This window comes from Typopeltis vanoorti, chromosome 7 (genome assembly GCF_054136105.1).
Source record: "Typopeltis vanoorti isolate ZY-2024b chromosome 7, IOZ_Tvanoo_1.0, whole genome shotgun sequence".
In the NCBI taxonomy this organism is placed as follows: domain Eukaryota; kingdom Metazoa; phylum Arthropoda; class Arachnida; order Uropygi; family Thelyphonidae; genus Typopeltis; species Typopeltis vanoorti.
The window spans coordinates 98951781-98979525 of record NC_143555.1 but is presented as its reverse complement, the minus strand read 5'-3'; the positions used below and the strand labels follow the sequence as shown (position 1 = coordinate 98979525).

Sequence of the window (27745 nt, the reverse complement as noted above, 5' to 3'; positions counted from 1 at the left end):
ATAATCTCCATAATTCAAATATCTTAGATAAAAAATATAGTTAATATATTTTAAAATATAATATTTGCTATAAAATATCTTAGGATAATAAACATATCATTTTAATTTCCTTATTTTGTGACCTTTTTCCTTTTTTTTAATTTTTTTATATGACTTATATTTTTTGCACCCTTTTATATCCTAAATCTATTTATACTTTAGTTTATTACGTTAAGTTGTTTAATTGGCTCAAACATGTCTATAAAATCTACCTCCATGTCAGACATGCACTGAAAGTCACCGATACCTTCAACAACATACCTCCAAACACCTCACCAGCGGAAATCTATGAAATTCTAAAGAAACTAAAGAATAAAAAAGCCCCTGGCTCAGATGGCATAACAAATAGAGTAATAAAACTGCTTCCCCGAAGAGCTGTCGTACATCTCACCACCATAATCAACGCCATGTTCCGATTTAACTATTTCTCCAGCTATTGGAAAGTCGCAGATGTAGTCCCAGTGCATAAACTAGGTAAAGATCCACACCTGTCTGAAAGCTATCGACCCCATCAGCCTAATCTCAAACTTAGGCAAAATTGCTGAAAAAATCATTCTCTCTAAACTTCACGCCTCAGTAAATGAGTTAAATATCATTCCTAGGGAACAATTTGGATTCAGACAACATCACAGTACTACTCAACAAATTTATAGGATAATTGAGTATATCACCACCGGATACAATTGGCACCAGCACACCGGAGCAGTCTTCCTTGACATAGCGAAAGCTTTTGACAAAATATGGCACTTGGGATTACTACACAAACTCATTTCAGCAGGTATACCATCAAGTATCGTCCACCTAATTAAATCTTACCTCCAGGACAGACACACAAGTCAAAATAAATGGTACAGTTTCAAGTCAGCGACGGATCTCTGCGGGAGTTCCTCAAGGTTCCCTACTGACTCCGATCTTATTCTCAATATATATGGCAGACATCCCGCACAACCCAATGACATCCATCTTAGCACTTTATGCGGATGACACAGCAGTTCTTGCCAGATCTCTACGACCTCATCTTGTCACTAAAAAGTTGCAAGAAAACCTGCTACAACTAGAACATTGGTTCTCCAAATGGAGATTACAAGTGAATCCCCAGAAGAGTGTAGCAATACTTTTCACCAGAAGAATGGCAACTCCCATGGGGGACCTTTATCTTTTCAACACCAAAATCCCCTGGCAAGCAGAAACAAAATATCTTGGAGTAATTCTGGACAAAAGATTAACGTTCAACCCACACACCAAATCCTTATGTACGAAAGCATCTAAAACTATTGCACACCTTTACCCTCTAATAAATAGAAAAAGTAGACTGAATACCAGAATCAAAGTGTTCCTCTACCTGTTGACGATCCGCCCAATGATGACATATGCCTCTCCAGCCTGGAGCCACACATCCAACTCCAGCATCCTCAGACTGCAGAGAGTGCAAAATAGGTGTTTACATGATATTGGACGCACCGTGGTTTGTAAGGAACGTGCAACTGCATAGAGATACAAACATCCCTTACATCTACTCCTTCCTATTAACTACAGCAGAAAAATTTTTCTCAAAGATCTCTACACACCCCAACGATCTAGTTAAACAAGCAGCAAACTATGAAGAGACTGACCTCTTCAAATACAAGAGGCCAAAAGCCATCCTAAATACTTGCAACAGTGACTAAACTCCGTGCCCCTCAGGGCGAGCTCTCAGCTCATAAATCTTTCCTTCAATTCATCCTCCTTATCAGACAACGGGGAATAAAAGCATCTTACTTCACCCTTCTGGCCAATGATGTTATGTTTATGTTTAATTGGCTTTTTCAAATAGTAATGACGCTCTAATGACTACGTATAGAATTGTGATTTGAGTGTTGATTGCGGTCTCACGATAGTCCTTTAGTGTGATGTATTTTGTGTTTATACGATATACGGAAGTCCTTGAGATTCAGCTCAGGTAAGCATATATTTGAATATTTTAAACATGAACAATTTAAGTCCCGATGACTTTATCCAATCGCTGGATAAAAAGCTGGCGCTCGACCCCATCAAAAAACTGTTGAAGAAATTTGAGGTAGAGTGGCCAGGGTTTCTAAACCTATATTCAGCGACAGACGACTTCACAGAAGGGGACAACTCAACACCAGGGGAAGAAGGGAAGACGAACCTGATAATCTCTGCTCCCACTCCAAAATACACGGAAAAAACATAAAACAGCGGAGACTCAGATAAACGAGGGGATGGAAGAAGATAACCCCCACCACTGACCTACCCACACCCAACAACGAAAATGTTCCTCCAATTGTTCTACGGGAAAAAGAACGTTGGACGGCCCTTAGGCCTATTATGCAAACCACCAAATTGCCTATTTATGGGCAAAAAAAGTAGACGACGGAGTTAAAAAAGCCTGCCGCAGTAGGCGACTACAGACTCCTCACAAAAACCATGGATGAGTCAAATATTAAATATCATACTTACTCAATGAAGTCGGAGAAAAACCTGAAAGTTGTACTCAGGGGAGTAACAGAAAACATCTGCACAGATGAAATTACTAAAGACCTCTGCCTCCACGATCTCCCACCTGTCAAGATTAGCAGAATGCTACGAGCTGACAAGAGTCCAATGCCCCTAGTACTCGTTGAGATACCCAAAACACACCAGAACATATACAACATAACAACGATCTGTGGTCTGAAAATCACAACACAACCACTAAAGAAAAGAGCCTCGTCGAGCCAGTGCTATAGATGTCAGAAGTACGGACACGCACAGAAACTCTGCAGAGTAGACTACAAATGTGGGCAAAACCACCCCACAGCAACCTGCTCAAAACCCAGGACCTCACCAGCCAAATGCGCGAACTGCGGAGGCCCACCCATCCGGCAAACTACAGAGGCTGCAGTCTCTACCCTAAGAATAAAACAGACAACAAAAGGAAACAGATCTCTCAACCCTGCCCACAGGCACCAGAGTTGACGGCTCCCCAGTTGCCTGACACCCAACAAAAGACAACAAAATACCAGCTCTCACAAATGGAAAATACCAACAGTCTGGAAAGCCACCGTCGAAGCAGGACATACACCGAAGTAGGACCAAATTCTTCCAAACATGACAACAGTCATCACAGCCTCACTGGCAAACATGCTTCAAGACTTCAGTAAGTCAAACCCTTCACCAAACTCCACAACAAGATTTCTAAAAGAAACTCAAACCATATTATCAATGCTTGTTAATGAATAAAACTAGATTACTCCCAGACTCACTACAGATCGCCGCTTGGAACGCGAATGGCCTAAAAAACAAGACACTGGAGCTTCAAGAATTCTCTCACAGATACAACCCTGACGCAATCCTAATTAATAAAACTCATCTAAGACCTGCAGACAATCCAAAACTGAGAGGCTACACACTATATAGAAATGACCGACTGGACTACAGAGGTGGTGGTACAGCCATATTTATCAGGAACTGCATCAGGCACAATGGAATACTCACCCCTCTAACCTCCAACCAAGATCTCACCGGTGTCGAAGTCCACACAAACTCAACTGGAAGACTTAAAATCTACGCCGCCTACAACTCCCCTGCTAAGATCCTGCTATTTTCCGACTTGGATGCTGTACTAGGCACAAATTAATCCATCATCGTCGCTGGGGACTTAAACTCCAAACATCCCTCCTGGAACAGCAGAACCACAAATAAAAATGGCCGTATCCTCTTCAGCTACACAGAATTAAACAACGCTGTCGTAACAGGACCCACTGAACCAACCCACCACAGCCCAACTGGCACAGCCGACAACCTAGACATCGCCATCCTACACAACATCAAATAACAGCATAGCATTCAAGCATTGAACGAATTATCATCAGACCACAACCCAATCCTACTTCACTTAGGGAACAAAGACCAGTCACCCCCCCAAACCCCCATTGTCTGGGAGAAACTTAGGAAAGTGACCAGAACACACTGGTCCGGTTCCCCATATAAAAGCCAAGGAAGAAATAGATACGGCAATAAAGAACCTCACCAATCAAATCAATAAAGCCATAACAGCAGCCACAGTATCCACGATTACCCACAAACAAAATCGTCTCCCGGAAGAAATCATGGACTTAATAAGGGAAAAAAACAGACAAAGAAAAAGATATCACAACACTCGTGTTCCCCAGGACAAAATAGCCCTCAACAGATTAAACAAATCTGTCCGAGAAGCTCTTCAGAACCACAGGAACCAAACAATGGGACAACAAGCTCACCTCCATATCCACAGCAGATCATTCCATATGGAAATTCCTAAACAACCTCAGGAACAAGCGCAAATCCCCCCCCCCCCTTCTGCAAGCAGAACAGTACCTTGCATACACAGATGCTGACAAAGCCGAAGCCATAGCAAGAAACCTAGAGAAACAATGCAGTCCTGCATATGAGAACCTAAACATCAGCCATGTATACAAGATTCATCGTAAAGTCAGATTCACAGTAAATCGTCCCGATGTCAATCCAAGCCCTATAATGTCTACCTCACCTACTGAAATAACCGGCATCATCAACCATCTCAAGATCAAAAAAAGTCCCAGGTCCTGATGGCATCACTAGCCAACTCATCAAGGCACTACTACGTAAAGCCATACCACATCTGGCAAACATCATCAACTCCATCCTCAAATGGCAGAACTTCCCCAGTCATGGAAAATAGCTGACATCATCCCAATTCACAAACCAGGCAAAGACCCACACCTACCTGAAAATTACCGTCCCATCAGCCTGCTATCCAATTTAGGGGAAAATAGCTGAGAAAATCATCCTCATCAGACTCCAAGATCATGTCAATCAACTAAACATCATTCCACAAGAACAATTTGGCTTCGGTCAAAATCACAGCACCACCCAACAGATCCATAGACTGGTAGAATACATCACCACAGGATTTAATTGGAATCAACACACTGGAGCCATCTTCCTAGACATCTCAAAGGCCTTCGATAAGATCTGGCACCAAGGCCTACTCTACAAACTTATCATCGCTAACCTTCCACTAAACATGATACACCTGATCAAATCATCCTCTCAGGAGGATGCAAGTCAAAATCAATGAGACGGTCTCAAACCAACGGAAAATCCTCGCTGGAGTTCTTCAAGGATCACTGCTATCCCCGATCCTGTTCAACATCTATATGGCAGACATCCCTCAAAATCCTCTCACATCCACCATCGCCCTTTATGCTGATGACATGGCTATTCTAGCCAGATCTCGTCAACCATATCTCGTTACCAAAAAACTACTAGATACCATCCTGAATCTAGAAAAATGGTTTAAAGACTGGCGACTACAATTAAACCCTCAGAAAAGCAAAACACCACTCTTCACAAGAAGACGAGCATCCCCCAAAGGAGACATCACCCTGTTCAACTCCAAAATTTCCTGGAAAACTGAAGCAAAATACCTCGGAATAATTCTCGATAAGCGATTATGCTTCGACAGTCACATCAAGAGCACATCCACCAAAGCTTCAAAAGTTATCGCCCAGCTATACCCCTTGATCAACAGACACAGCAAACTAAGCTCAAGAAACAAAATTCTACTGTACAAGACAGTGATCCCTCCCACAGTTATATACGCCTCCCCAGCCTGGAGCCATACCTCCAAGACAAACATCCTCACGCTACAAAGATTACAGAACAAGTGCTTGCGAATGATACTGGACGCCCCGTGGTTCATCAGGAACGCTCAGATCTACCGGGACATAAATATCCCCTACATCTCTCCACTACTACGCTCCCTAGCAGAAAAATTCTTTATAAAGACATCTACGCATCCAAACCAACTAATTCAGCAAGCCGGAAACTATGACGGTAATGACCACTGGAAACATAAAAGACCGAAAGCCATCCTAACACTCAACAACGAATAACAACTTCTGCTCATTAAGACGAGCTAAAATAGCTCACAAATCTCTCCTATCACTGCTCCCGAAACAGGCAATAGGGAATATGAAAGCGTCAAGCTTCACCCTCTGCGCCATATATGTCCTGCGTCCTTGTTTAATTGGCAAACTGCACATGGAATGGCGCACACTGTTAAAGAAAAAGCAGAAGCAATAGCAGAAAACCTAGAAAAACAATGCAGCCCACCATATGACAACATAAACATCACCACATATATATAAAGTCCACCAGCAGGTCAAGCGTACCTTAAGACAGACCTCAGGCAGCATCACCCCCACTACTCCAATGGAAATAACCAACATCATAAAACATCTTAACAACAAAAAAGCTCCAGGTCCAGATGGAATTACAAACAGAATCATTAAACTACTTCCTCGAAAGGCTATTGTGCACCTGGTTAACATAACCAATGCAACACTAAGGATACAACACTTCCCCACTGCATGGAAAACAGCCGACATCATACCAATAAAAAAGTCAGGAAACAATCCACAACTCCCCCAAAGCTACCGTCCAATAAGCCTGCTTTCCAACCTAGGAAAGATTGCTGAAAAAATCATCCTCTCAAGACTACAAGAAAAATCAGAACAATTAGTAATAATTCCAAACGAACAATTTGGCTTTTGCCGTGAACATAGCACAGTGCAACAAATACACCGACTAGTGGAGCATATCACTCAAGGATACAACTGGAACCTTCACACAGCTGCAGTCTTTCTGGATATTGCCAAGGCCTTTGATAAGGTATGGCATCAAGAATTACTCTACAAACTCATTCAGGCCAACATACCAACAAACCTTACCCGTCTAATAAAATCATACCTCACTGACAGATCCATGATATATAATATATCATGGATAATATAAAATGATATAAATGATATAAAAATAAATGGCATCATCTCAACTAGGCGCCAAATCCTGGCAGGAGTACCACAGGGATCCCTGTTGGCTCCTTTACTTTTCACAATCTACGTGGCTGACATTCCACAGAACCTGAGGATTACCATCACAGCCCTGTATGCCGATGACACAGCAATAATGACAAGATCTCTCTGCCCACACCTGGTGATCAGTCGTCTCCAGGACACCATTACAAAGCTAGAGAAATTGTTCTCGGACTGGAAGATACAAGTAAACCCCATCAAAAGCTCAGCTATATTCACCAGACGCAAAGCCTTCATCCTAGATGACATTCAACTCCTCGGAAAAAAGATACCATGGCAGACAGAAACCAAATACCTTGGAGTACAGCTAGACAAAAAGCTAAATATCAACATTCACATCAAGCTCATAGGCACAAAGACATCCAGAACCATAGCCCAACTCTATCCCCTGATCAACCGCAACAGCAAATAGGATACACGCAACAAGTTGTTATTATATCAGATGGTAATTCGACCAGTAATCACATATGCATCCCCGGCATGGAGTCACACATCCAAATCTAATATCCTGAAACTACAGAGGATACAAAACAAACTCCTGCGGATGATCTTGGACGCTCCATGGTTCGTCAGAAACACGCAGATCCACAGAGAAACCGGAACCCCAGACATCCATTCTCTCCTTCATGACCATGCGGAAAAGTTCTTCAGCAAGGCGCATTCTCATCCCAACCCATTAATCAGACAAGCTTCCAGTTATAGTGAACATGACTATCACAAGCATAAAAGTCCCAAGGCAATCCTGCTCTCAGCAGAACAGAGTTAACTCCATAGTTCACAAAGTGCGAGCATAAGGCTCACCTCCCCCCCCCCCATCAAGCTTCTCGACACAGACAAAGGGGACAACAAAAAGCATTTTATGCTTCACCCAGCAAGCCAGTAACGTTGTTGTTGTTGTTTGTTTAATTGGATTATCAATTTTCTCATCTTCTCTTGCTGGTTATGTGTAATCCTTTCAGGATCGTTGTCTTAGTTTGGAGACAAAGAAAGTTCGAACCAACAGAAAAATTTTAATAATTTTAATTACCTTTTTCAAAAATATGACCATCTGCTTGTATTAGAGGAAATAATTTGCATGTTGAAGAAAAATAGTCGCAATGATTATGCCGCACGAAAGGTTATAAAGGACAAGTGCTTAAATAAATGATTTTGAATTGCCCGGCGTGAGACCACCACTCCAATTATTGTATTAAGATTTTTATAAAATGAAATATATTTATTTAAATTATTATATACTCTTATAAAAATTTTCGTATTAGAATATATATATATATATATATATATATTTTTTTTTTTTTTGTTTACCTTTTCGGAGTTGTATCATCGTTTTTAAAAACTGTTCTTCCATCTCTCGTGCAAATACAGATTCTCTTGCCAGTCCACCGCCATAAGATACCATCAGATCAGCTACGTCCAACCACTCAGCATTTTCATCTAATGGACTCATCAATGAAATGTTCGCTTTTTCTACTTTTCCATCGAGATCTTCTCTGATAAGCATCTTTGTTCGGCTAGTTAAATTACCGTCAGCAAATGGTGCGTTTCGCTCTTTCCCCGATTTCATCTGTTGGTCGCATGTACATGTCGATGAACATGTACTTGAACCGCGACACAATCCTAAAGGGGGATATATCAAGAAGAATTCACAAGAAAGAAAGAGTGAAGAAGGAGAAGAAGAAGAAAGAATGAAAGAGAAAATGAACAAAAAAAAAAGCGAAGAAACAAAATAGGAAGAAAAAGGACAAACGAACATAAATAAAAAGAAATGAAAGAATGGAAGAAAAATAAAATAAAAATAAGAAAGAAAATAGAAGAAAGAAAGAGAAAGGATATTCTACTATCTTAAATTTTAGCTAAATTCAAGTTAATTAAAATGTACGAGACATTTTAAGACTTTTTTTTTTCTTTTACCTGCGAAAGGGTCGTCATCGATTACTTCTTCTATTGTATCTGTAGAAACGGATTTGTTTTCTTTTCGCAGCGCCACCTTTACTTTTCCCTTAGAATCGATAATGGCAAATAATTCGTCCTCTGTCAGCGTTTCTATGTCACGAGAGAGTCGTTTGTTTCTGTATTGCTACGAAAAGAGAAACAGTAATGAGAGAGCGTCAGCGTAGCAACAAAGAAATAATAAAAAGAAAAAAAAAAGTTTCTCTTCGAAAGGCATTGCGAAGAGTGCTCATTAATGTTAACGTCAATGTAAAGCTATCGGAAAGATGTCTTCGGCCGGCTTCACGATTTTTAAATCCAAGGTTGCCTTGGGAATTACTTCTAAGGAGGGTTCGAAATTCCTGAGGTTACAGAGAGCTTAGTCTTCTTGTGGTTGCACTCTGACCTTTTCTGCAGTCGTAGTACGATGGTCACAAACCCTAATACTCATTTTTTATAATGAAAACTAAAACTATAAACGCACAGTAATACTGAATAATAAATGTATTTTTCGCTCTATTGGAGAGTTCCCGATAGAGCGAAACATAAAAGTGTTTTTTTTTTCCTTTTCTTTTAGAAAGATCTGGGTTCAAATCCCGTCTAGAATGCAAAGAACCTGAAAGGTAAATTTAGCCTTATATGGAGCCGGAAGTAAGCAAACCGTACCTGAAAACTAACACGCAGACAATATCCAATGTAGCAGAGTGATGACAGAGTGATGCAATAAAAATGTCAGGAAACACCTTCTTGTTTGGAGAAGATCAAGAAAAAGAGAAGAGAATTCACTCTGTATTCTATTAACATTTCTATCTTTGTACACTTTCTGCTTACAAAATTTAGCATGGCGCAAAAAAAAAAAAAAAAAAAGTATTGATTCTGGAGGTTGTTGAAGAAGCTCATATGTACAAGGATACTGTATATGTTATGGAGTAAAAGAAATATATGTTTACAGATGATGATATGTACATTAGAAACTATTGGTGGAATCTTGGTCGAATAAAGCATGGAACGGCGGTAGATTATGTGCTCGAAATGGTAACCTTGTCTTTCAAGACAGGTTTTGTAGCGCATGCGAAGGTTGTCTGTCATCTTTGTAGAACAAAGGCTGGAACATCTGCTGGACATAATGTATGATTTTATCCCTTAGTTCATCAAGGTTTGAAGGAAGGTCATGTTGAAGGAATACCCATTCCTTCAACATACCCCAAACGAAGGCATCACGTGATGTGGAATCAGCAGAACGTGAAGGGCACTGGAATTCTGTGAACCTCAAAATGAGCCTTCCTGGGAAGTGTTCTGATAAAAAGGCTCTAGAACCACGTGATATGTAACAGGTTGCTCCGTCCTGTTGGAATACCCATGCATGAAATGGAATGGTTTTTGCAAGACACATCCTATGCAAATTCTGGGTGATAGGAACCAATACATTCGCTATTCAAGGTCATGGTTACGCCACCCTCTTCAATGAAGTAGGACCTAATTGTTCCATGACCCGAAACGGCACACACCATGCGGTGACTTTCTCGCTGTGAAGAGGTTTCTCTTGGACAAACTCAGGTCTCGAGAAACCAAGAAACCTGTAGGTTCGTCTGTTTATATGACTGCTTACATGGAAATGTGCTTCGTCGAGAACCAGACATCATGGAGGAAGGACGGATCTTCATAGACAATGGCCAGCAGGCGTGCACAATATTCCCGGCGTGCAGATAATCCGTTGCTATTAAATACTGACAAACCCGAATGACGCACGAAAAGGCACCCAACTACTTAAAGATTATCTGTAGTGACCGCTTAGTCATCCCAAGTTTTACCGCTGTTCGGCGTTGACTGCGTTTTCAGAGACTGTAACAATTGTTTCTCATGTGATTCTCCATGAGAATCACATGAGAAATTGTGTTAACAGTTCATCGTCTCCCTAAATCCTTTACATTGCGGTAGAACACTCCCGGTACGTCGGAACTTCTCGTCGATTAAAGCAATGATGACATTATTGCTTGGGGCACGCTTGCGGAAACGACGAACAGATCGCTCACAAACATGTCATAGGCTTGGCCTATTTGCTCAACTGTGAATGAAAATAATGCTCAGAAATAAACATCTTTTTTTTCATCGTCAACACCATTGCTACATCTAAATGTAATGGCGTAGACACTACACATCATCTTCTATTAATGGGCATGCAGTCGAACTGTATATCTCATACTGTATATCCAATAGGATCTCTCGTTTGTTAGTAAATGATATTAGGCGAAAATTAATGATGGACACTAAATGAATTAAAAATTACTATTATTGCAATATTTTAAAACCATTATTGCCTCTTTTTACTCTTTGCATGAAGCCGTTCAACTAAGTTCAACTAAGAAATTTTTATATAGCCCATTAAACTAAAAAAATAAATTAATTAAAAATATCGCATGTTGTTTCTGTATCAATATAACCAAAATATATCTACCAATTCTTGTCTTTATATAATAAATTTGTTTGGAAGTATTTTGTGGATTCAAACATTCACTTCTTTAATATATACAAAGAATCATCTTAGGATAATTAATGAGACAAAAGATAGCATCAGTTCTTCAGGAGTATGAGAGAGAGAGAGAGAGAGAGAGAGATTTTTTTTGCACAAAATAAATATAATTATAATTATAGACTTGTAAATACTAATGAATATATTTCTTCATCTTTCCCTTTTTTACCTTTACGGTGTCGAGGTTTCTATTCCTTATAACCGCAACCGTTATACGAGGTGGTTAGTCCTATCCCTCTCGGTGTATCCCATGTCTGTAGAAGCGTTCAGTTCTCAAGGACTGCTTGCCCGATGGAAAATCCCAGATAAACTGGGGAAAAAAAACCTGCAATCCACGACCAAGACCGGCTAACTTGGCTATGTCCGAGAAAGATTCTAAGCTCCTCACTTCAGCGACGCCGAGTGGCTAACCGCGGGGACATGGATACATTTCTAATAGGGTATAATAGTGTTTACGAAATGTGATTAGTTTGGTAATAATAAGGCATTATTATTACCAAATGTTGAGCAGAGGAACCTCAAACTCCTTTTCAGGGTCACATGGGAAAAATAGGCATTTTATACCATATGGATGTTTGTTTAAGGTCTATGAAGTAGAACTTAATACACTGATTAGCCTAACCAAAAGCATTACGACCATCCAACCTGTATCTAGCCAACCAGACTTCACTACTAACTGGACGGTGGTGGCGTATCCCGTAATGGAGATTGTTCTGATAGACATCACTTCTACTCTCAACCGCGCTAAACACCCCTAGGATGCTTATCCAGGGAATTGTTTTGGATCAGATATTGCACCTACATAATGACAAGATGACTCGATGGATCTGGACTCTTTCAGCAGGACAACGCTCCGTATCACAAGACTTTAATTGTAGAAGCATAGTTCGAAATTCATCAAGCTTTCATGTGCTCTCCTGGTTGCTTGGTTCTCTTGATTCGAACCCCATCGAATATGTGGGATCATGTGGACGGCAGCATCCTTCGATTGACTCCCGGGACGTTATTCTGTGTAATTGGAACCAGAATTCATCATGGCACTTTCCGTATAGCGGACTGAATGTCAAGTCGGATGTAAGCGGTTTATCTCGGCCAAAGAAGGCCCAATACTCTGCTATGTGTAGGTGGTCATAATGTTTTGGCTCATGAGTGTATGTTGGTGACATGATTTGTTGTGGGATCGTTATTGTTATTCGTTTTTTTTTCCTTGAGAGAGAGAGAGAGAGAGAGAGAGAGAGAGAGAGAGAGAGAGAGAGAGAGAGAGAGCTATTATAATTGGGTATGATCTAAAATTTGATAGATTGAGAAGTCAATTGTTGGCATATATTAATGAGTGAAAAGAAGTTCTGTTTGGGAATTCAACAGTTGTTCATGCGATCTGACTATTCTGCAGTACATTTTTTTAAAAATAAATACTGTAGACAGAACTATATTAATATACTATATATCTGAGTATGGATTTCAAAGAGATTTTTAAATGATTTATCTTTTTAGCGATAACATACCTTTTTGTAAATATTTTGCATGTTGAGCATTTTAAAGAGTAATACATAAAATTGTTTGTTTGTGTGTATGTGTGTGTGAGTGCGCGAAGATAAAAAAAATCAAAAAACAAAACAAGGAAATGTATAAGTTCACTATCATTATAACAGTTTTTTTTTTTTTTTTTTTTTGAAAGTGAAATATTCTCAATTGACTAATGCACGTTATCGTATCGGGCAGATATCTGACAGGCCTTTTGCTCATAACATCACTTGATATGAACATATTTGATTTAATTACCCATGCTGACAGTTCTCGTTAATATGGGTGTGTAGACTAAACAGAACAGTGTTGTAGTCTTCATTTAAATTGTACGTATAATATATCACTAAATTTGATGAATAACAGATGTTGTGCATAGACCGCATGTGAGAAACACACACACACACACACACACACACACACACACACACACACACACACACACACACACACACACACACACACACACACACACACACACACACACACACACACACACACACACAGGCGTACAAAGAAAAGCGAACATAGAGAGAAAGAAATAGAGATAGACAAGGCGCGGGCGTATGAGGGGAGGCGAAGGATGAACGGTCTTACTAACCACTGTAACAACGGTATTAGCATCCTTGGTGAAGCATTTTCTTTAGCTTAGTAGACAAGATAGACAGCAAAGATAACCGGATATGTTTGGTTCCTTGCTGTGGTTTTGTTACTCCAAATTACCGCCGTCCAAGATGATGGAATATTTTAATCTTTACTTAGCGACCGTGTGCCACATTTACAGAGATCACAGAAGAGAAGATAATCTTATCGTCACATCAAAGATGAAACGTAGCTCAGAGGTCATGGCGTTTCAAACTGCTTCTAAAACCCTTGTCATGTTCTAAGGTCAAAGTTCACGGTGAGTTTCAACCCAACACCGAGACAAAAAAAAAAACGAGGTCATTGCCGGAATGAATTAGCTGAATAACTTAGGAAGATTTAGACCCCCGTGCATCTTAAAAGGCGTTTAAAAATAAAGAACATTAAAAAAAAAGTCCAAACTTATTTCCGGTTTTTAAAGAAGTGATATTGCTAATACAATACTAGATTTCAAAATATTTGTCATTATAAATTTTTAAATATTATAATCATGCAATATTAAAATTATTTCTGCATTATTAATATAAGAAAATCCATTTCTGTCGACAAGCGAACTCACAAAATAATTTTTATCACCCCCACTCCTTTTCCATACCAGAATGCAACTGAGCTTTGTATAGCTCTCGTCTGTTGCAATGGGAACTATCAGCATTTTTTTTTATTTGCTTATCATTCGACAGTATCGTTATTATTAGATACAGAATGATTCTTTTTAGTTATTGATAAAATAGTAAGAAACACAACACATAATGTGATATTACTGTATGTTTAATAAGTATGTAAACTATATATTTATAATAGTTAAGAATAACATAATATTGTTATTAATGAAATAAGACTTAACTTAAAAAGTTAAAAGGAATAAAATAAAAGCAAAGTGAAAAGAGAAACAAATGCTGTTATGATATATATAGTTAAATCGACCAAATAAATGTAAAATCGACAGAAAAGTAAACAAGAAATGAATTAACTTTGAAAAAAAAAATGAAATGTAATAATTTAAATTTTATAATGCATTTATAAGTGTTTTTGCAACTTCGCATTATAAAAAAAAAAAAAAAAAAAAAAAAAAATAGAAAGGATGAAAATTTTTAAATATAAATTTAAACATTGACATTTGCCAAAATATAATAGCATTAATAACTTTCATAGCATTAAAAAGTTAAATTTATTTGATTTTCTTTTTAACAGAAAAAATATAATAATAATAATAATAATAATAATAATAATAATAATAATAATAATAATAATAATAATACACTTAAACAAGTAATAACACCATTTATTAAATTTAATACTTAATTTGAAAATTTAATTCACAAAATCAAATAAATAAAATTATGATCATGAAAGTTGACGAGGGTAACGAATGGCAATGCTGTAGCCAATGAAGTTCTAACTGAGACTAGGTTATTGCTGTTACCTTCCTGCCATGATCAGAGCTTTATAGCTCAACAACACCTTAACCATACATGATGAGAGTTTTATAACTCAATAACACCTTATCCTTACACTATCCTCTACAGACAACGGGGAAGATGAAAAGCATTCTTTCGCCCCTTTAAGCCAGTCCTTATAAGGATAAATAAATGAAATAATAATAAAAATAGTAATAATAAAATAATATGTAATATAGTAATAATAAAAATAATAAAATAATATGTAATATAGTATAATAATCACATCATAAATAATAGAATGTAAATAGAATGTGTATATATATATATATATATATATTTTTTTTTTTTTTTTCTTCAAAATTCATTTTTACTCGGTTGGAATATTATAAAAAAAAAAGGTTTAATGACTATTACCGAGAGAAAAGATGACAAGATATATTTAAAAAAGATACTACTAGTTTACTCGTTTCGTTACATGAACATCCTCAGGTATCACAATCAAAGTAGTATATAAAAAAATTACAGAGACTTAAAATTGTGCTAACAGAACAAGTATAAAAAACAATAGCGTGTTTGAAAAAAATGCAAGTATGAGTTCCAAACAAACGAATATTACGCGCTGTTGCGAGTGCGCCAGTACTGAACAGAAGCAACGTGTGCTTCAGAGAGATTGTAACTCAGGCTGTTGTTGATATGAGAGGAATCTAGAGAAATTTCCCTAGATTCAACAGTCTTTCTTTCGAGTTCATCGTAGCACACATGGATGTTAGCAGTTTGAGACCAGTTTACAATGTGCTGGCGGCCTTCGTCTGAGTTAGCTGAAAAGAGAACGTGGCTAGAGAGAGCGCTAGCTCTAGTCCTGTTATATGAGATATCTCTACGGTGTTCATCCAAACGTAGAAGGATGGATTTAGCAGTCTGTCCATAGTATGGCTTTCCGCAATCACACAAAATCTTGTATACTCCTGGAAACTGAGTAGGAAGATGTTTCTGTTTATGTTTGCTAAGTAAACATAAACAGAAACATGTTTTCATCACCAAAACTGGCAAAGATTCTCAAGAAATTCAACTTCAAAACGTGCTTCACTACGCTTCCAAAACTTCGTTCATTACTTAGCAAACATAAACAAAAACATTTGTCTCTGTATTCTGTAAGAGTAAAAGCTGACTTATCTACTAGGAACTTTTGATATGCTTTCTCCTTTTCCTTCACTGCCTCTTTAACTTCCTGTGTCCACCAGGGAGTTCTGATTTTTTTATCCTTGCACACAACCTCACCACATGCCTCTCTGGCAGAATCAGTCAATGTTTTCTTCAGAGTTTGCCACTGAATCTCCAAGGTTTGATTCCTGTTTTCAAAATCTTTCATTTTCTTTTCAATAATCTTTGTGTATTTTAGTCTACAGTTCACATCTGAGAGCTGCTCAACTTTTGTTCGCTTTAAAACTTCCTTACATGTTATTCTTTTCAATATGAAATTCAATTTTATCCTGCTCAAGACTAAATAGTGATCGCTTCCAATTTCAAATCCTCTGTACACTTTGGTGTCCTGCACCAGGGAGAAAACATCACTATCAACAATAACATAGTTAATGAGACTTTTCTTATTCCTTGCCTCTTCTCTCCATGTGAATTTGTGCACATTTTTATGTTGGAACATGGTGTTAGTAATAACCAGTCCATGTCCTGAGCAGAAATCCAACAGATATTTGCCATTATTATTAGCTTTGCTCTTTTCTCCAAATTTTCCCAATATATTTTTGTATGTCTTACAATCATTTCCTACTCTACTATTTAGATCCCCAACAAGGACCAACTTTTCCTTTTTCATTGTGTCAGTTGCTCTTTCTAAAGCCTCAAAATATTCCTCCACTTCTACCTTAGTAGAACCTTCTGTGGGACCATAGGCACAAATAAGTCTCATTGTCCAGTTCCCCATCCTCATATTTGCCCACATTACTCTACTTGAGACTGACTGCCATTCAAGAAGATTAGCCTCGTATTTTGTGTTGAATATAAAAGTCATATATATACTGCATATGACTTTTATATTATATATAATATGTACGAAGAGTAATTTAGTATTCAACTCATTAATAATATTATTATTATTCTGTAATCTACTAATGTATCTGACTGATTATAAGGATTATAATTGTGAATGATTGTAACTCATCAGTCTAAAAAATGACTAAATTTTTAATATGAACCGAATACCGCCTTGTTATTGCGAGGACGGATATTGCATCATTTATTATGTTATCCTATATTATAAAGAATATTTCTTTAAATTGGATTTCGATATAAAATATCCTACCTCGAAAGAATTTAATTACTCGAAATGCAATTGCAAAGCAAATACAAATAATAATATCAATTTCTAATGTTCTGGATCCATACCTGACTAAGAGGTCTCATCTTTTCATGAATTCCAATAACTGCTGTTCCTGGGGACGGTGGTGGAAAATCGGGCGTAGGTGGTTGCTGATAATTGGTAGGACTCACCGGAAGTTGAACAGTTGCTCTTTTGCTTCTAAGATCTAAGGTAGTTGGCTTGATAGGCGGTTCTCGTTCTCCACAAGGAGTCACACCGTGTTCGCCAGCCAACCTTCGTCTGTGGGAGGTGGGAGTACTTTTGGCCCAGTCTGAGATTCTCCCACTGGCGATGTCATCGTAAAGGGTGCTGAACGGGGACGATTCTGGGACTTTCCCGTTGGACATTTCATTTCGTTTAGTATTGCTGACATCGAAGCTACTAAAGAAGTCCTTCCCTTCTTTGTGGTTGCCATGGTAACTCGCTAATCCATCGTAGTTTCCTCCGTCCTGGTTCACATCACCCTCACCGGAAGTAGCGAGGTAGAAGTATTCGAATGCAGCTGAGGAGTAGCGCAGACTGTGAGGACTCTTGTTGCCAGGAGACAGTGAAGTCACTGATTTTCGGGGTGGCTTCGCAGGAGGCTGAAATCAGAACACAAATGACTTAGGACTTGGAAAACTGCATGCATCTCATTAAGTTCTACCTGAGAAACTGAGTTAATTGCAGGCTATGTATATCTCTCTCTCTCCTCCAGCTTTCCCCCAACACGATTTCTCACTATAGCCTTTTCTATATACAGGGTGTTCGGGATAAATTTGACAGTTTCGTAAGGAAAAAGAAAATCTTCTTTGTATCTATTAAATTTAATGAATTGACAAAAAAACATTACAGGCAGAGTTAATTACAATACTATCAACAAGATTTACTCAAAATAACCACCATTAGCATCGATCACAGCTTCAATTCTGCTTCGGAACCTCGAACAAGCTGATGCTACAGTCTCCCTGGGAAGGGCCGCAAAAACTGTTTTAATTTTATCCATTAACTGGGCTTTTGTATTACTGGAAGTGCGATTGGTGTCTTTTTCAACTGCGCCCCATACAAAATAATCCATGGGGTTAAGGTCTGGGGAGTTTGGAGGCCAAACATTTGGACTGGTGAAGTCGTAGAAATTTTCAGACAACCATTTTTGACTTTTCCCAGAGGTGTGGCAAGGGGCCGAATCCTGCTGCCATACATACGGCCTACCATTGGCTACCCTTGTTATCCAGGGCTTGACTACAGTTAGCAACTCCACGAACAAAGCCCGAATTCCAATGCCAGGGTTCTTCAACACCTGTTCCTGCAGATTTGCGAGGAATTCTGCTGTACGAACGCAATCAGATCGTCTGCTAGGGATCTTTCTTCTTGCTACATCCTCGTAGTCACCATTGCAAGTCTCTAGTTCATGCCTGATTGTTTTTACTGTATTCAGGGAGCATTGGGCAGCAGTCGTAATATCCTTATTTTGATGGCGGGCACGAATCATCATGATACAAGTTATTCTCTTCCATGATTCAGGTGGGTTCCAGCTATCCATCCTTTCTGACATCTTGTATATGAATGAAGAAGGGTCCAAACTTTTAAATGAAGAGAAGTGTGTGTTAATACATGTAACTTACGGAAAAATATAATTAATTATAAATATGTCAAATTTATCCCGAACACCCTGTATATATATATATATATATATATAATTAGAGGAAATAATTCAAGTGACCTACATACCATTCATGGATATTTTTCTTCTTCAAACCTTTCTTGATTTCATTTTGCACGAATTTTAATTTACAACAAACCATAAGTCTCAGTGACGAATGATTGTTAAATAGCATTTATTATTATTATACTAGTAGTAATTATAACCATAGATGTATCGTGTACATTTAACGTATCGAAGACACTTTTACTATGAATAAAATATCATTATGCCATACAAATCATTTTTTAACAATATCGTTTATTTTATCAAGAACATAAAAATAAAATCACGATCCCACATACTTGGGTGGTCTGGAAAGTTTTCGGCATCGACCATAGATCGCAACACTATCGGTAAGATTTTTTTTTTTTAGTTGGCACATCTGTCATAAGCATTCATGTGAAACTGCAAGTCATTCTATCAAGAAGTTTTTTTTTTTTTCAACAGCTGTCTGAAGCAAAAGTGTTGTCTGTATCCCTTGAAATGGATAAAATTGAGTATCGTGAGGTTATAAAATTCTTTGTAAAAGAAGGTTTAACGCCAAAAGAAATTCATTCGAAGTTCATAAAAGTTTATGGGCACTCTTCTCCTTCGTTTTCGACAATTAAGAAATGGGTTGCCAAGTTTAAACTTGGCCGTACCAGCCTTGAAGATGATCCACGCGAAAGACGTCCAAAAAGTGTAACAACACCATAAATCATTGATCAAGTATTAGATGACCGGCGAGTCAAAGTGCGTGAAATTGCTGAGACTACAGGCATTTTAAAAGAACGTGTAAGATATATTTTGTATGAAGAATTGCAAATGAAAACGTTTTGCGAGATGGGTGCCATACTCGCACAAAAACGCGCTCGCATGAAAATCTCTGAAAGTGCTTAGAGCGTTTTAACAAGAATAAAACTGATTTTATGCATGGACGTGTTACTGTGGATGAGACTTGGATTCACCGTTACACACCAGAATCCAAACAGCAGTCAAAACAGTGGACAGAAGCCGGTTGTTCAGCACCAAAGAAGACAGTCATTGCATCGGTGTTTTGGGATGCTCAAGGTATTTTGTTTATTAATTATCTTGAAAAGGGTAAAACAATAACCGGAGAATATTATTTCGATCTTTTAACAAGAATAGACGAAAAAATTCGTGAGAAAAGAAAAGACCCGGTTTGCAGAAGAAAAAAATCATCTTTCATCAGGACAATGCACCCGCCGACGAAGGTGTTTTGGCAATTGGAAAATTAAAACACGATGAATTGTTGGAACATCCACACTATTCGCTAGATTTGTTCCCTCTGACTTATCTCTTCCTAAAACTATAACTCTTCCTCGCTGGTCAGCTTTTTTCTTTGAATCAATGATTACAGCTGTAGAGGGGTATTTTGCAGATCTTACTGAGGACTACTACAGGGACGGGATAATGGCGCCAGAGCATCACTGGAATAAATGTATTAGTCTTAATAGAGATTATGTTGAAAAATAAAAATCATTTTGAAATTATAAATTCGTTTTTTCATTGTTAGGCCGAGAACGTTTCAGACCACCACCACCCACGTATTTTAATCTATAAATCCGTTTGCTTTAAAATATACTACTTGTACTTTACAATTTTTCAGTATTTCATATTCTTTAAAAGTAAAATTAAAATACTGCTGTTATGAATACTTAATTTTAGCAAAAACTATTATTTTTTTTTTATTTAAATAGTAGCGCTCTTCAAAACGTTTTCGCAACCTTTGTAAAGTATATTACATAGAGATTTTTTCCCTCAAAATATAAAATATTCTAAAAGCTAATAATTTTCGGATATCTTAAAATCCTCACGGAATTCGAAATGCATAAAAATAATACTCACCGGAGGCTTCGCACCAGACGCGGCAGTCCGAATCGGTACCTCTGAAACATAATAAAAGTATTATGGAGTGTTTGTTAGCTGAATTAATAGTATTATTTACAATGCATGTCATTTTAGGAAAAAGAAGAAAAAATTCTTCAAAGATCTTTCTAAAAATAGGGAACACTTTTTATAATGGTAACAAATGGTTGCAGAGAAAATTCAAAAATAAATTGGTGAACATTTTCATTATTATAACGAATAATACAAAAGTACTGAGGTGGAGAATCAAATACTTGATTTTTAGTAAAAACTATTATTTTTTTTTATTGCTAAAATATTAAAATGAATAAAAATAGTAATAAAAAGCAATAAAGCTCGTTCATATATAATGTCGAATTGAGATACACCGTAAAAGCAGTTTTATATAAGGATTTAACTTCCGATTATATGATTTATTGGACACATTGACAAAATGGTCCTTTACAATTGATATAAGAATTTTCCACAACTTACCTGGTGGCTGAGACTGAAGGGAGAGTGTATCTAATTCTCTAGACAGTGGGGGCGTTTCGTACACTGAGGGACTCCGACTACTGATGGACAGTTGTTCTGAACTGGATTCTCTCGACTTAGAGGTAAGGGTACGATGCGAGTCGCTTTCCCTGAAAGAAAAGAATAAAAAAAGAATATTTTGTAAGCCTCTAAAAATGGGAACGGTGTTAAGGGATGGATCTGAATTTGTAATTAAGAAATAAACAATTGCTTACATGGCAAACAGGCTGAAGCAGAAGAAGTCGAGACAAAAGACAAAATGAATAGAGCCTTCCGATACTCCAATATTTGTTTGAAATTTTCTGGATAAATATCTCGATACAGAGAAGAAACTACGATGAAACAAAGACCACTGAACAGTAGCATACTCAGAATGCCCTCTGCCATATTCAAGAAAATGCTTTGCGTAGTAAAGAGAGAACGTCCAGGCTTCTTCGAACGTTTCTATGCTACTTGCTACAAGATGGGCGACATAAGTAAGATGAATGCATGGATAAATATGCATGGATATTTGGATAAATACATATTGGTGAATGCGAGAGAAGGGCATCTTGATGGCGCATTGCTAATGGATTTTTTTTTCATTATTACAAAAAGCAGAGGAACTTCGGATAATATCCAATACCATTCTCTGTGTGAAAATGGTATTCGTAATATCCGAATTTGCTCTATTAAAACCAACAGATCAATGACTAGATGATACAGATATTTTTTTTTCCTTTTGAAAAGGCTAGATAGATGTGGGCTACTTTTTCAAGTTACAGGACAAATGTTAACAAAATAGAAGATTATAAAAAATATGACATTCATAAACCGCTACTGCTTTTTTTGAAAACACCCGAGGATACATGATCGAGGTCATAAGCTTGCTGAAGGCATTCTCAAGATGTCTTTCTCTAATGAAAGTTCAGGGAAGACATTCGGTGTTAAGTGCGTACAATAAGAAAGGATTCTTAGTCACCAATAGAGTCGTTTTAAAAGTAATATACCAGAGTTAAAATAAATAAATAAATTTAATTTAAATTACTCCAGATGAGTGTATAAGAAGGAATAGGAGAAAATCACTGTAGGAATTCCCTGTAGCTTTATTTAGATCGGATTTAGATGAGGAAACATGACATATAACAATGAATACCGTTGTCGTGGTTACGAATATCATATTTGTTTACTGTATAACAACACGCACGCACACACACACACACACACACACACACACACACACACACACACACACACACACACACACACACACACACACACACACACACACACACACACACACACACACACACACACACACACACACACACACACACACACACACACGCGCGCGCACCAAAAAAAAAAAAAATACTTACCCTGAAGACCTTTTGCTTCTGTTGCCAGTAAGGTCATTATTTTCAGAAAGAGGAGAAGTATTTTGTGCGGGAAAACCATGAATGCTAATTCTTTCCGGACTAGGAACTCCAGTGGTCGATAGGGAAAGAAAACTCGAAGGAGAAAGAGAAGTTACAGATTTGTTGATATCCTCGGCTCTACTTATTGCTGTGGTGTGGTCTAAAATAGAAACAAAATGAATGATATTTAGAGTCTAAAAGAATCGGGTTTGTTTGGCTGATAGGATTGAATTTTTAGCTAATTTAATTTTGGTTAATAATTAAATAATAATTTAAATTGATTAATAAAAAAATCATTAAAAATAAAATGATACTATTTTACTGTGAATAAGTAAAATCTGAAAAGGCCCAAACAATCGCACCAGTTAGGATTAGGAACGCGATATGTCGGTGGCTGTCTAGTGTACTGTCGTTAGCCGTAAGCTCTCGGCATGTCTTTTGCAGAAACGAACTCAATTACCGACGAATGATGAAGATTTACTGCCTACCAATTTCGAAAGCTAAAGTTAGAATTTAGTTCTACCTACGTAATTTAAGTTATTAAAATGAGTAAGAGAATGTAAGGACATTCATTCTTCATATGTTCGGATGTTATCATTATTATTATTATTATAAATGTGCTATAATTACAATAAAAAAATTACTTCACTTCTATTTGTCATATTTTCACTTCTATTAATCAATTTAAATTATTATATTTCACAATAAAATAACACATGAGCTGTGAATACATCACGGAACTCTTTTTCTACTGATGTGCGAAATCTACTTTGTTCTGATTTTCCATAGGTGAAATTTATACTTAATGAGAGTGAGTAGCAAACCATCGTGATTTATTTGTCATGAACAGAATCCCAATTTACTACTAGATGTCGATAAACCTGTGGTATGGGAAAGTGTATTAATCACTTGACTCCGCCTGGCCTGTGCTAAATAAACAGTAGTCGAAAAGGTGTTCAGTTGATTGTTTCGTTTATATCATACAGTATATGAAAATATGGCTTTGCACACCGATTAGGCATATGTTTCTTCCATTTTTGGATCATACTCATACAAAGACTTGTAAACAAATCATGGGAAGTTTGAAATGAAGATTTATTCTAATGGATATGCATCTTGTAGAGAAGCATAGAAAAGTCCTGATCAAAGCCTCTTATGCGCAATGTTATTATAAAGAAAGTGTACTATAGCAGAGTACGCACTCTAACACTCTATCTTGTTTTTCCTTTCACTTCTTTCTTCATCTGGGACAATAGAGGTCACTGTATTTTGATATAGATGGTATGCCACTCCACTTCTGCATTCCCTAAGGACGAGTATTTTGGTAGATATGTGTTCCCGTGGCCGATTTTCCTATTTTAAGGGACAAAAAAAAAAAAAAGAAAGAAAGAAAGAAACCTTCTATCTCAGTATGAAACCGGCTAACTTACCTTTAATCGATAGGGTCAAGATAAAAGTTATTCGTGTCATAGAAGGGATTGGAACCCAGTCCTTTCCAGACAAAGGGATTCGTCCAAATCGAAGCTAGAGGCTCCTGTCATTGGTTTCCTATAGTGGAAGTTCCCTGCACTCTGTGGTTTTTCTTATTAAAATAATATGTAAAAAAGATAGTTTACGGATACGGTAATCTTATCCGTTCTCAATCTATCACTACCTGTAAAATGCATTTTAGAAAGAGAGAAAGAGAGAGAGAATATAACTGCTTGGTATACTACAAATGTTTCGTCAAGTTTATGAGTAACCAACAACTCACTTTATAAAACTAAAACGATTTATAGAAGATCTAAAGCAGTTCAGTAAAACAACCAAAATATTCCTTAGTCCTTAAAAGGACTGGCTAGAATGCTTTTTATATTCCCCGCTATCTGAAGAGGACAGTGTAAGGATAAGGTGTTATTGAGCTATTTAAAGCTCTGATCATGGCAGGAGGGTAACAGCAATAGCCGAGCCTCAGTTAGAACTACATTGGCTACGGCATTGCCCCATCCATTACCCTCCCAGGATACACATTTTAGTCGCCTCGTACGACATGCATAAGGGGCTATTCTTATCCCTGCCACCACACGGGAAAGAAAAACTTAAAATATTGCTTTTTGTCTGTGATTAAATATAATTAATACCGTGAGTTAAAAATGGTGTTTACCTTTGATGATTTTCGCTATTTGTTTGGATATAGCGGTGTTGAGATCATCCAATAAATCAAACACTGTCCTTTTTTGACTATTTTCCAAATTAACATCAGCACCTAAAAATAAAATATGAAAGTCATAAAAATATAAAAGAATATATATATCTTGTTAGCACAAAAAAATCTTGAAATAAATTGAAGTCACGAAATGTTTATTGCGTGCCACGCATCGCTCCTTTACTGAGTTTTTAAACCAAACACTGTGATCTTCCCAGTTTCAGTACAAGCTATTTTTTTAGATCACGGTAGTTATTAATATATTAATTTGATTAAGCTATTTTGATACTATAATAATATTTGGTCGCGCTGATTTTTTTTTTCACGGCAGAAAAAAATTATGTTTCCTAATATAATAATATATAGAGGAAATATGAAACTTAATAAATGCAGTGTAATAAACCGTAAATAAATAACATAGAAAATAAATGGGCTGCGTTGTTCTCCACTGAAGGGAACATGCAACCTGCGAGTTCAGATATAGGTGAAGTGCATCCATTGAAGTTTTCTAGGATTATTCGTAATTCCTATAAATATATATGTTTAATTGTAAAAAGAAATTTAAAGAGTTAATAATTTAATTCTATTTATATTTTTAAATACTTCTATACATATATATACATGTTTAATTGTAAAAAGAAATTTAAAGAGTTAATAATTTAATTCTATCTATACTTTAAAATACTTCTATACACAAAGAATTCAATCAATTCCTAGATGCTCTCCTACAAACATTATTCAGTAATGTTTCGCACTTTTTTCTTATTCTTGAAAATATATGTTTGAAATAATAATTATTATTATATAAATATTGTTAAACTATTTATTAATTACTAAGTTTTTAATTATAATCAATTATTTTAAAAGAATTGAAATTAAATTAAGTTAGAGACACCCATTATAGGAGAAGGTAAATATATTATGAATAAGGGATGGTTTTAGGTTTCAGGATGGTTTTGGTTGGTAATTAACATCAGCTAATTTCGGTTTCAGTAACAACGCAAACGATATCATGTCGATCAAAGGAAAGAATGTCATCTGTTTCAGGTTTATAACACCAAATATATATTATATATATACCGCATCAAAAATCAATTGTTCTCTCAAAGAAAAAACACTATCATGCAATCAAAGGAAAGAATGTTATCTGTTTCAGGTTTATAACACCAAATATTTTATTATATATTATATACTGCATCAAAAATCAATGGTTCTCTCGAAGAAAAAGCACTACGTGATTTAATATCGTTAGGCCAATCATATACATAAAGTATTTCTTATGCACTTTATCACTTTTTTTTTATATAGAATTAAAATTTGCCATGTACCCTTACCATGATCCAGAAGCATTTTTACAACTTCTACCTTCCCATATAGTGCCGATTCATGTAATGCTGTCCCACTTTCAACCTGCAGTAAAAAAAAAAAAATTTTAATAAAAAATTCGGTAATAAAGTTATATGTATTATACATGTTTCTATATTTCACTAGTCTGTAGTTTCACTCACCATATAGTTCACATCGAAGCCACCATCTAGAAGAACCTTCACCACTTGCTTATGTCCATTTCTTGCTGCTAAATGAAGAGGTGAGTGTTTTTTGGCGGACTCTTTGAGAATAGAGGGGTGTTTCGACACGAGTAATTCCACGCTTTCCAGGCGTCCATACTGAGAAGCCAGATCGAGTGGCGATTCATCTTTTAAGTTTCGTATTGTGGGCGTACTGTCGTGCTGAAATGAATTATAATTGATATTTATTAGATGGAAATAATAATGAATAGCTTAACAATGTAATAAACTAAACGAAGTTGATATTTTATCTGGTTTATTATATATTTTTTCTCTGCCTAGCACGAAGTGATGTGAACTGCTAGTATAGAACTTCATCTAGAATGAAGATTGGAATATGGAGAACATAAAAGTCACCCATAGCTGCAGCCGGATGAACAGGAGCAATCGAAAAGTGCACCCGTTTCTTTAAGGCATTTTCTGCAGTACTCTTTGATGAAACTGGAACATTGGCATTTTATCCATTCACTAGGAGAGACCCATGTTCAACCCTCCAGGCCAAGTCTCGACTTGATGTACCTTTCTCAATATTTGTATTTCTAATTTGTATTTGTAATTCCTTTTTGTGCTAAAATGTCTGACCATGATGTGATGTGTTTAGATAATAGTTAAATTATCTAAACTGGGCCTTCAGAAGATCGCAGATTTACTCTTAATATTTAAAGTGTTCTTGATATGAGAGGAAGATTTTGTTGTGAAGTTAGTGAATAGCATAGACAAATGCTTGGAGAGTTTATATGTAGGATAACCAATACTTTCAACAACAGGTCTTAACAGAATACCAGAACTTTGGATCTTAAAAGACCATATAATCTAAACGGGATGTACATGAAAGGTCTTGATTTTTTTTTTCTTTTTTTAAAATCATCATCCCAGATATAAACATTATCAACAATACTGTCGAGGTCGTTAATCTAACTATCAGATCGGAAGACAGGAGAAGGTGATGTGAATGTTCACATTTCATTAACCTGAACAATCAGGCCTTGTGGTTCTTGCCATTTCAGGATCCTTTGGAGGAACACAAGTGAACTGCACAAGAGTAGATCCCTCACAGGATAGCTTTATAAAGAAATCTGTGAAATTTTATTACATTGTCCTAATCTGAACAGATCCGATGGCCTGTGTTTATCTCTCTTATGAGGCATAGTATTCTACAATCTGCTAATCTTCCCTAGTTTTGTTTTATGAATTAAATGAACGTTTGCTTCAT

General features: G+C 36.8%; 1 protein-coding gene across 1 annotated transcript in view; it reads right to left on the bottom strand.

Annotated features, from left to right (window-relative positions):
- LOC150104897 (ankyrin repeat and sterile alpha motif domain-containing protein 1B-like) overlaps window positions 1–27745 on the bottom strand; it is a 124738-nt gene that overhangs the window by 58995 nt on the left and 37998 nt on the right. The window contains exons 5-13 of the mRNA XM_090395083.1: window positions 26473–26694; window positions 26299–26374; window positions 24923–25024; window positions 22741–22939; window positions 21344–21492; window positions 20849–20889; window positions 17343–17900; window positions 8829–8994; window positions 8223–8534 (exon numbers count right to left, since the gene is read on the bottom strand). Of these exons, the coding sequence (XP_090251209.1) occupies window positions 8223–8534; window positions 8829–8994; window positions 17343–17900; window positions 20849–20889; window positions 21344–21492; window positions 22741–22939; window positions 24923–25024; window positions 26299–26374; window positions 26473–26694 (1825 nt within the window). The remainder of the gene's footprint in view (window positions 1–8222; window positions 8535–8828; window positions 8995–17342; window positions 17901–20848; window positions 20890–21343; window positions 21493–22740; window positions 22940–24922; window positions 25025–26298; window positions 26375–26472; window positions 26695–27745) is intronic.